The sequence below is a fragment of the Bubalus kerabau genome, chromosome 2 (genome assembly GCF_029407905.1).
Source record: "Bubalus kerabau isolate K-KA32 ecotype Philippines breed swamp buffalo chromosome 2, PCC_UOA_SB_1v2, whole genome shotgun sequence".
Classification (NCBI taxonomy): domain Eukaryota; kingdom Metazoa; phylum Chordata; class Mammalia; order Artiodactyla; family Bovidae; genus Bubalus; species Bubalus kerabau.
In genome coordinates, this window is record NC_073625.1 from 192,630,986 (window position 1) to 192,642,082 (window position 11,097).

The 11,097-nt window shown below is 45.9% G+C and overlaps 1 protein-coding gene across 2 annotated transcripts; it reads right to left on the reverse strand.

Annotated features, from left to right (window-relative positions):
- Positions 1 to 2,625: 2,625 nt before the first annotated feature.
- Positions 2,626 to 10,060, reverse strand: S100B (S100 calcium binding protein B). Of its 2 annotated transcripts, XM_055569887.1 has the most exons (3): positions 9,957 to 10,060; positions 6,714 to 6,851; positions 2,626 to 3,915 (listed from the first exon to the last, which is right to left on the reverse strand). In XM_055569887.1, exons 2-3 carry the CDS (start codon positions 6,849 to 6,851, stop codon positions 3,775 to 3,777), a joined length of 279 nt encoding a protein of 92 aa, XP_055425862.1. In that variant the 5' UTR covers positions 9,957 to 10,060; the 3' UTR covers positions 2,626 to 3,774. The 2 variants fall into 2 exon arrangements, with proteins under 2 accessions (XP_055425862.1, XP_055425863.1); XM_055569888.1 differs by lacking the exon at positions 9,957 to 10,060 and having other exon boundaries at positions 6,714 to 6,869.
- Between the last annotated feature and the right edge of the window lie 1,037 nt (positions 10,061 to 11,097).

Consider the following 11,097-nt stretch of genomic DNA (forward strand, 5'->3'; position numbering starts at 1 on the left):
CCAACAACACAAGAGACAACTCTACACATGGACATCACCAGATGGTCAATACCGAAATCAGGTTGATTATATTCTTTGCAGCCAAAGATGGAGAAGCTCTATACAATCGGCAAAAACAAGACTTGGAGCTGACTGTGGCTCAGATCATGAACTCCTTGTTGCAAAATTCAGGCTTAAGTTGAAGAAAGTAGGGAAAACCACTAGACCATTCAGGCATGCCCTAAATCAATTCCCTTATGAATACATAGTGGAAATGACAAATAGATTGAAGGGATTACATCCGATAGACAGAGTGCCTGAAGAACTCTGGAGGTTCGTAACATTGTACAGGATGCAGTGATCAAAACCATTCCCAATAAAAAGGAATGCAAAAAGGCAAAATGGTTGAGGAGGACTTACAATAGTTGAGGAAAGAAGAGAAGCTAAAGGCAAAGGGGAAAAGGAAGGATATACCCATCTGCATGCAGAGTTCCAAAGGATAGCAAAGAGAGATAAGAAAGCCTTCCTAAGTGATCAGTGCAAAGAAATAGAGGAAAACAATAGAATGGGAAATTCAAGAAAATTAAGATACTCAAGAAAATTATAGATACCAAGGGCACATTTTGTGCAAACATGGGCACAATAAAGGGCAGAAATGGTATGGACCTAAAAGAAGCAGAAGATATTAAGAAGAGGTGGCAAGAATACACAGAAGAACTGTACAAAAAAGATCTTCATGACTCAGATAATCATGATGGTGTGATCACTGACCTAGAGCCAGACATCCTGGAATGTGAAGTCAAGTGGGCCTTAGGAAGCATCACTACAAACAAACCTAGAGGAGGTGATGGAATTCCAGCTGAGCTATTTCCAATCCTGAAAGATGATGCTGTGAAAGTGCTGCACCAAATATGGCAGCAAATTTGGAAAACTCAGCAGTGGCCACAGGACTGGAAAAGGGCAGTTTTCTTTCCAATCCCTAAGAAAGGCAATGCCAAAAAATGTTCAAACTACTGCACATTTGCACTCATCTCACACGCTAGCAAAGTAATGCTCAAAATTCTCCAAGCTAGGCTTCAATAGTATGTGAACTGAGAAATTCCAGATGTACAAGCTGGATTTAGAAAAGGCAGAGGAACCAGAGATCAAATTGCCAACATCTGTTGGTTCATTGAAAAAGCAAGGGAATTCCAGAAAAGCATCTCCTTCTGCTTCATTGCCTATGCCAAAGCCTTTGACTGTGTGGACCACAACAAACTGTGGAAAATTCTGAAAGAAATGGGAATATGAGACCACCTGACCTGCCTCTTGAGAAATCTGTATGCAAATCAAGAAGCAACAGTTAGAACCAGACATAGAGAAACAGACTGGTTGGGTTTGATCCCTGGGTCAGGAAGATCCCCTGGAGAAGGAAATGGCAACCCACTCCAGTATTCTTGCCTGGAGAATCCCATGGATGGAGGAGCCTGGTGCGCTACAGTCCACGGGGTTGCAAAGAGTCAGACACGACTGAGCGACCTCACTTTCACTTTTCCAAACTGCCAAAGGAGTATGTCAAGGCTGTATACTGTCACCCTGCTTATTTAACTTATATCCAGAGGACATCATGTGAAATGACAGGCTGGTTTGAAGCACAAGCTGGAATCAAGATTGCTGGGAGAAATATCAATAAACTCAGATATGCTGATGATACCACCCTTATGTCAGAAAGCAAATAGGAACTAAAGAACCTGTTGATGAAAGTGAAAGAGGAGAGTGAAAAAGCTGGCTTAAAGCTCAACATTCAGAACTAAGGTCATGGCATCCAGTTGCATCACTTCATGGCAAATAGATGGGGAAACAATCGAAACAGTGAGAGTCTTTATTTTCTTCGGCTCCAAAATCACTACAAATGGTGACTACAGCCATGAAATTAAAAGACACTTGTTCCTTGGAAGAAAAGTTATGACCAACCTAGACAGCATATTAAAAAGCAGAGACATTACTTTGCCAACAAAGGTCTGTGTAGTCAAAGCTATGGTTTTTCCCGTAGTCGTGTATGGATGTGAGAGTTGTACCATAAAGAAATCTGAGAGCCAAAGAATTGATGCTTTTGAACTGTGGTGTTGGAGAAGACTTTTGAGAGTCCCTTGCACTGAAAGAAGATCAAACCAGTCAATACTACAGGAAATCAGTCCTGAATATCCATTGGAAGGATTGATGCTGAAACTCCAATACTTTGGCCACCTGATGTGAAGAACTGACCCATTAGGAAAGTCCCTATGCTGGGAAAGATAGAAATCAGGAGGAGGAGAAGATGACAGAGGATGAGATGGTTGGATGGCATCACCGACTCGGTGGACATGAGTTTGAGTAAGCTCCGGGAGTTTGGTGATGGACGGGAAGCCTGGTGTGCTGCAGTCCATGGGGTCGCGAAGAGTCAGACATGACTGAGCAACTGAACTGAACTGAACTGACAGCCTTCCCCTTTATGTCTCTCCAATGGACCCACCCCTCCAACCCCTCCCTGTTTGTCACTCTTCATGTCCCTGCCCTGTCACACCCTCTCTTCCCCACCTAAGCTTTAACCCTGGCTTTGGGGGGGGGGGGTGCCGTATTTGCAGCCCTGATGAAGACAGGCTGTGTGGACTTTACTCCTTTTTCCAGTTTTGCAAGAATACAGCTTTTATTTCATGCTTAACCACCAAGTAGGTTTGTTACAGTGCTTTTTATTTAATGCAGTTACAAGCGACCAATTAGTTTATGATTTCCAAGTTTGTGTTCTTAAAAAAAGCATAACAGAAAAAGGATGGATAAGCTTAATGCTTAATCTGAATTTTCCTGGGAGTGATTCTTAATATTTGTAACTTGATTTTTTTCGAATTGGTGGCTACAAAAGCATAAAGGTCATAAAATTCCCTGGCTTCACCAACAGCTGGAAGCAGACCCTGTCTGCACAGACAGATCAAGAATGACCTTCACCGCACATCAGACACATCCATCATAACCTTCATTCTACAGACAGAACAGGAGGCGCAGGTGCTTGGGTACGGCCATCTCCAGGGGCAGAGCTGTGACCTGCCCTGAGCCCTCTGCTCCCCTGCCCCAAATCCCAGAGATCCAGCAAAGTGTGGTCCTGTTGGGAGAATCCCACTGAATGCAGAAGTCTGATTCTCAGTTCTTATTACAGTTATAATGTCAGCATTTGTCAGCTTATGAGACAGATTTTCCATTTAGAACTATTAGCTTAACTGCATACGCAAACATCACAGCTCACCTGTTGGAAAGGGCTCTAAATGTGACCATGCTCTTTGGTAGGTGGGACAGACTGTCAGGCCACCCAACCACACCAGGTTTCATTTGCTCCAGTGATGAGAAGATTTAATGACGGGCAATGTTTTCAAAGGATGGTGGACAAAGCTTTGTATTTTTAAATGTAGTGGCAGCATGTGGAACCCACAGTGCTCCAGTCCTTTTTGGTAGTCAATTTTTTTTTCTAGGTGAGGGGTCTCCACAGCTTGGACAGCTAGCACAGCACATGCTTTATGACTGAGAAATGACTCTCCTAAGTTATAGTTACCAAGAGTCCCTAGGTCCAGAAAGCTAACACTACACCTAGTAATGCAGAAGTAAGGCTGGGGGCACTAAAAATGGTCCTTGGAAAGAGGTTTCAATTGTTCCCTCACAAAGCAAATCAAGCTTCCTAATTAGCTACAACACGGAAAGCTCAGCTCCTACAGCCCTGCAAGCCCTGCCTCTGTTCCCCTGGTCAAACTTCGTCTCTGCTGCAGAAACAGCTCCGCTGCTTTCTTTTCCTTATTCGTGTTCGAAGAACTCATGGCAGGCAGTGGTAATCATGGCAACGAAAGCCATAAATTCCTGGAAGTCACATTCGCCGTCCCCATCACTGTCCAGTGTCTCCATGACTTTGTCCACAACCTCTTGCTCTTTGATTTCCTGAGAGAGATAAGACAGGTTGTCCAGCTTGCTTCTAAATGAACGTTAGGGCCACAAAGACATGATCAGAAGTTGGCTGGCTTTAATAATTTTGTATTAGAAGCAACCTAATGGCTTCCCTGGTGGCTCGGTGGTAAAGAATCCACCTGCAAACGCCGGAAACATGGGTTCGATCCCTGATCTAGGAGGATCCCACGTGCCTCAGAGCAACTCAGCCCCTGTACCACAACTACTGAGCCTGTGCTCTAGAGCCCAGGAACCACAGTGCCCACGTGCTGAGCCCACGTGCCCAACAGCTTGTACTCCACAACGGGAGAAGCCACGACAATGAGAAGCCCCTGCATGCGGCAACTAGAGAGTAGCCCTGTGAAGCAAAGAAGGCACAGCACAGCCAAAAAAAAAAAATTCCCAGAGCAAAAAGAAAAATAATAATAATAACTAATTTAGAAACAACCTAAGACATGAAATGCAAAATTCCAGAAAGGTTTTCTCCAGTGACCAGGAGGCTGTTGGTTGGCAGAGGTCTCTAGGGGTCTGAGCCTTCTCTTCCACTTTCCTTTAGGTGCAGTGGGATCTTGCTACTAAAAGACTGAATGGAACAGCCAGGATCTGAAAAACTGCAGGCTGTTTGTGTTAAAAAAAAAAAAAAAAACAGAAAGGGAGAGTACAGTCTAGATTAGCCTTAGCACATTATATGCAAATGCCTTGAAAGCAAAAATGAACTTTTGGCTCCTATAAGTTTTTCATTGTTTCTGCATGTGGAAGACCCTATAGTGAAGACTTCCAGTGGATTTTCATGTTTTGAAAGTAGTTTCTGGCTGAAATAACTCTCGGGAACATGCCCTAAATTTATTAACTTTGTGTGTCTTTTGGCACTTGAGTTGCTTTCGAGGTGTCTGGGACTCTTCTTGACATTATGCCCAACATGGAGTCAAGTGAGTGGTGAGACAGAGGGACAGAGACAGTGCAGGAAAGATGCGCACACGAGCTGAAGAGGAGCGTAACACCGTCGACTCTTCTGAACACCCAGTCCTCAGGGCAGGAGCGCTTGGCCTGAAGAAGTTGAGTATAACGCACAATGGCTGCCTTAGACATAAAACATGTAAAAGACTGAGGTTCCCATGAGGGATTGGGTGGTACCTATAAGCATCCGCTAAAAGATTAATTTCAATTACAGGAAAGATTTGCCTCCAAACAGGAACTACTTCCTAAAAAGCAGGCCAAAGATGTTCATGATACCTTGATATACTTACCATGATTTACTTTTGTTTTATAAACTGTGTTTCCCACATGCTAAGCTTTTTCTATGTTTTAAATCAATAATTAATGACAGTAGCTACATTTGTTGAGCTGCACTTGATAAGCACTGTCTCTTGCAACAATTCTTTTCACAGAAGAATCCAGGACCTTCTGATTCTTAGGTGAGGTGGTGGGAAACAAGGTAAGTAAAAGTGTGAACAGGCAGTTACCACGCTGAGAACTTGGGTGCCTGAGAAAACCAGCTTCAAAATCAGACTAGGGGATGCCCCCTGAAGTCTGCAGGCCGATTCCTCTGATGGCGGCGCCATTTGCAGCCGTGGAGTGTTTGGGTGGGGAGATCCCTGCAGACTCGGGGCACAGAGCCTGGGGCTCGTCCTGCACCAAGGTCCAGCCTGCCCAGGAGGACAGCTCCCACCACCATGTGGGCCGGGCTCTCATGTCTTCCTGGGAATTAGCTCCTGGTCAGGCATGAGTGCACTGTATGGCCATTTCCTCTGGGTGCAAGCTCACTTCAGTAACTTTGGTTCTGGGCACCAAGGGAATATTAGGTACCAGGTGGACTGCAGTTCGTTGCCTTGAATACACAATATGGATACAGCAGAGATGACCTGTGGCTGAGCCAAGGGCAGTGAAGGTTGTGAGTGGGGAAGTGAGTCCTCAGTGGAGCATCTGGACACAGATCCACCAGAAGGGGAGCTGCCAGGGCAGTGGGCCTCATCAGATGTCCTCACGCAGCTTCCCGAGTTCCCGCCAGGGCACCTCACCCCACAGGGCCCCCTGCAAGGCCCCAGGGCCTCTCTTGTGACCATCTTGTGGCCTCTTGATGATGAGCCAGGTCCTGGGGCCTGCATCTCTCCCAGCATCGACTATGCTGAGAGCTCAGTAATACCTGGCATCTTCTCACTGTGGTGGATCTAACCATGTAGAGAAAGCAGAAACAGTCCTCTTCCCAAGAACAAAAGCTTATTTTTAACAGTCTTCTTGCATGTTCAGTGTGTGATAAGTCATGGTATAGTTTCCATCCCACTTTGTCATTGTTATTGTTGTACGTGCTCAGTCGCTACAGTCGTGTCTGACTCTTTGCGATCGACGGACTATAGCCCACTAGGGTCCTCTGTTCATGGGATTCTCCAGGCAAGAATACTGGAGTGGGTTGCCGTGCCCTCCTCCAGGGGATCTTTCTGACCCTGGGACTGAACCTGCATCTACTGCATTGCAGGCAGATTCTTTACCACTAAGCCAATGGGGAAGCCACCCTACTGCTGTATATCTTTAGGTTTTCCCAAGAACCTGTACTCTTGTGTTTGAGACAGCAGTTTTTCCTTGATGCTCTTACTGTACACATAATGAAAATTGTGGGGCCTAAGCCAGCCTCTGTACTGAGGGCTCACTTGTGCAAACACATTTTTAGAAACAACAGAGGAGTCCTGACACCAACCTGGAGCCATGTTCAGGGCAGCTCAGAAGAGAATATAGACAGATGGTCTTACAAGCGGACAGAAGAGCAGGTTAATGTAGTTTTAAAAAGCAAGACTCACCTCTAAAAAATGGGAAAGTTCATTGTTGATGAGCTCCTTGAGTTCTGACTTCTTCAGCTTGTGCTTGTCACCTTCCCTCCCGGAATATTGATGGAAGACGTCAATGAGGGCCACCACAGCCTTCTCTAACTCAGACATCTGGGGCCCACAAAAAAAGATGCTTGTAGAACAGAGCAGTTGTTACCTACACCGACCTTACCATCGGGGTCAACTGGCTTTGGCTCACCTCCCCTTTTGAGCTTAGAGGGTGTGGCTTTTCATCACCCCTTGAACCCGCTCCCCGCCAACCCTCCCTTCTCTGTCTTCTGTTCCCAAGCCCTCTGGCTTCTGGTTGCATTTGGGGAAAACTTCAACCAAAATGCAGAGGAAGAGCAGTGAGGGGGATTGAGTCCTCCCCCATCCCTAGGAGACTCCCCACCCTGTCCTGGCAGGACTGCAAGATGAGGTGACGGTGCAGGGGAGCAAGGTTTTGAATTAATTACGGTGAACAGGAGCCAAATAAGGATACAGAAGTCAATAATATTCCTATGTTCTGTCAATAAGCAGTTAGAAAATGTAGCAGAAAAGTCCTGTTTTACAGCAGCACACACATATTTCTAAGCATAAGTTTAGCAACAAAAGTGTAGGTCCTTCCAAAAGCTACTGAGGTCGTAAAATGTAGGAAATTTCTTTCAAATGGATATATAAATTTAACTCATTTTTAACAAAAATGTTTCTGACTTTTGGTGGGGGGCAGTGAAGAACATGACCAAATAACAGCTAGAAAATTCAACTGAAAAAATAAATATGGTAGAATTGCCACAATTTTTTTGAAAAAGAAGATCAAGGAAAGGGACCTTGAATTTGCAGGTATTATACAATCATCTGATGAAGTTATTGTAGGGGAGCAAGACTTGCCACCCCAAAATATCTCTTTGGGATGCAGATTATTTTCATCTGAAAACAATCAAGGCCCCCAGGACTCAGGAAGAAATTCCCCATAGCTGCCTGAATCAGAATTTAGATGGAGGGCCTATTACAGGAGTTGAGCAACCACCAGAGAGAGAGGTCAGCAAGGAAAGTGGGCCAGGGGCAAGGGAGGGCGGGGGGAAACGCTAGGAGACCTGAGTCACTCTGTGTCCCATCACCTCTGCTGGCACAGCAAACCCTGGTTCACCATCTCTGTGTGAACTGCTTCCTCCCCTCTGAAGCCCCAACCACTGCTCTCAACATCTTCCGCATTTTGGTGAGTGACAGTTTTCCTGGGTCTCTCCCATGTATATATGTTTTTAAACTTTGATATGAATTTCTCCTGTTTACCTGTCTCATGTTTATTTAATTCTTAGACCAGCAAGAAGAATTTAGAAGGGTAGAGGAAAATGTCTTCCTTCCCAATACCAGCTCTGATGCCAGAACAAATGTGGGCAGAGGCTGGACCACCTCCAGGCACTTTGTATTCTTGGTGCGCTGCCTCCAATGACAGAATGGCGTCTTTGCTCTGCATTTATCAAGGTAGGAAGCTTTTGTCTCCCCCACAACATGTACCTTATACCACACAGTCTGCAAGCCAAGCAAACAGCTGTTCAACCCTGGGAAACAGGCAGTATACAAAGGACCGCTTGTCAACTGTTTCACAAAACGGCCGGACGCTCAGCCAGAGAAATTTGCCAGCTTTTGGCCTTGAGTTCTAATCATTAAAGAATCTTTGCAGTGTCATAGTTAAAAATAAAGAATTATGTCTCATTTTTGAAAAACCATTGCTGTATTGAATATCATTTATATTTTTAAAAATACATTGGAATATAAGATTTAAATTCTTATTTATTTCTGACTTTCAAAGGAAAAGGATTGAAGATTTTTGCCTTGGCCTGATCTTTGCTGCTGCTGCTAATTGCTTCAGTTGTGTCCGACTCTGTGCTACCCCACAGACGGCAGCCCACCAGGCTCCCCCGTCCCTGGGATTCTCCAGGCAAGAACATTGGAGTGGGTTGCCATTTCCTTCTCCAATGCAGGAAAGTGAAAAGTGAAAGTGAAGTCGTTCAGTCGTGTCTGACTTTCCAGATCCCATGGACTGCAGCCTACCAGGCTCCTCCGTCCATGGGAGTTTCCAGGCAAGAGTACTGGAGTGGGGTGTCATTGCCTTCTCTGATCTTTGTTAAACTTACCTATTAATAATCAGTATACTTTGTTTTGCTCTAAAGTCCCTAAAAATATCACATGTAGACAGAACAATTCAGGTGTATTAAATCTTTAACATTTCATACTTTCTTATCCTTGAAACTCGAGTTCTTAATTATTAATTTTTTAAAAAAGAAAACAAAAAACTTAAACTTTTGCATAGTCCTTATGCTTCTCAAGCTTCATGATGACTGGAAAAGATGAGGCTAAAATATTTGTTGTGTGAAGTATGACTAGTGGGATTTTTTAAAAGGAAAGGCATAAAATATATATCCCATATGTGAAAATGCCATAAAATGCGATTTTCTTCATTAAAAACACTACAAATTAATTTTTACAAGTTTTTCCTGTTAAAGTCTTCCCAATTGATGGTTAAAAATTGTTGTTTAAGAGAACTGGAAATCAAATATCCAGTTCTCCTTTCGCTGCATTCCGTGAATATTCTACATTAATCTTTCATTTCGAAAACAGGAGAACTGCTGGGCGTTAGCTCCTCAGAAGGTCACATCACAGGAGATGCGGGAATCCCTCTAGGCAAGAGCCCTACCTCCCCAAGAAACCTGAGGATGGTTAAACCTACCACAGACTTCAATTTCTTTGGCTCGGTTGTAATTTAATTGCAAAGACTTCCTCACTCGCCCTGACCTGGGGGAAGGCGTCCGAAGACGCCGGCTCCGAGCTCAGGGCGTCGTCCCCTCTCCGCGGAGGACGCAAACCCTCTCTTCAAAGAATTAAGCAAGAGGCCGACTTGCAGCAACACCCGAGCCGAAGACCCGACGTTTCCCCGACTGTAGTGATGAATCACCGGGAGAACGTGATTCATCTGTAGGATGAATCTCGCTGCCTGGAGTTGAGGTAGCCGTGTCCGCTAGGCAGGAGGAGAGTCGTACTTTTGAGATGCTGCCAGAATCCTAGGGACAGAGGAGCCTGGCAGGCTATACGGTCCATGGGGTTGCAACAGTCGGACACAGCTTAGCGACTAAACCACCACCCTAAAGGGGTTTTTAAATTACGACCCAGTTCCCAAGCCCACCCTCCGGGTCCTGCCCCCCAAACACCAGAGCAGGTTCCCCTGAGTGTCCTCACGTCAGTGGTCCTTGGCTGTCGCTCCGATCACCTCTGGCTTCGGCGTCCTGAATGCCAGGATTAGGGCAGAAACAGCCTGTTATCCTTTCGCGGTGGGCGTGACCGGCACCCCGAGAGCCCGGCAGCCAATGGGAGCCGTGGGCGGGGCGCTGGCGGGGCGGGGGCGGGGCCTGCGTCTCCCTCTCCTGGCTCTGCAGCCCGCGGGGGCTGGACACACAGGGCAGCATTGACGGCGCCACCCGGGACTCGCTCGGGAGCCAGGCCTGCACTCGGGCCAAGGAAGAAAAAGGCCTGTAGGGCAGAAAGTGGGGAGTCAGCTGTTTGTACTGGTTTTAAATTTATACGTGAATATTGATATTCCTCTAAAGGCAAGGACGGTGGTGGGTAGAGGAGTGGGACTAGTGATTGATTCCGACAAAGCAAATGTGCAGACAATAGCAGGATGAATGCGGGAATTCAGGGCCCGAATGCACCTGCTCTGGCCCCACCCGCGAGTGGGACACCCGTGGACATCAGTACCTCGAGTTTAGTCACTGAACCCAGCGTCTGCAGGCCCTGAAACGTGGGCCGGATGGTTTAATACTACCGAGGGCACATGCTAGGCGACCCTGAAGGATTCCTCATCCCTCCGGGGTGAGCTGCAATAGGCTGTCAGAGCTGGACAGTGCCCCAGGCACGTCTGTCCAAGTGCTCTGATTTAAGGGCTGTGCCGGCAGGGGTGGGGCCCTCACCGAGGCCTCACAAGCGGCCAAGGAAGGCTGAGTACGAACTCCACACTGCGGTCCTCTTAACAGCCTCTCTTTAGACACATTATACACAGATTCTCTTTCCTTTTCTCCTTTGCCTTTCATTTCTCTTCTTTCCTCAACTATTTGTAAGTCCTCCTCAACCATTTTGCCTTTTTGCATTCCTTTTTCTTGGGGATGGTTTTGATCACTGCATCCTGTACAATGTTAGGAACTTTCAGAGTTCTTCAGGCACTCTGTCTATCAGATCTAATCCTTTCAATCTATTTGTCACTTCCACTGTGTAATCATAAGGGAATTGATTTAGGTCATGCCTGAATGGTCTAGTGGTTTTTCCTACTTTCTTCAACTTAAGCCTGAATTTTGCAACAAGGAGTTCATGATCTGAGCCACAG

What these genes read in the sequence shown, in the direction of transcription:
- S100B (XM_055569887.1), bottom strand. Translation starts at nt 6,851, where the DNA reads ATGTCTGAGTTAGAGAAGGCTGTGGTGGCCCTCATTGACGTCTTCCAT. An exon ending in AACTTTCCCATTTTTTAGAG is followed by an intron (nt 3,916 to 6,713) that starts GTGAGTCTTGCT and finishes TATCTCTCTCAG; the next exon opens with GAAATCAAAGAGCAAGAGGT.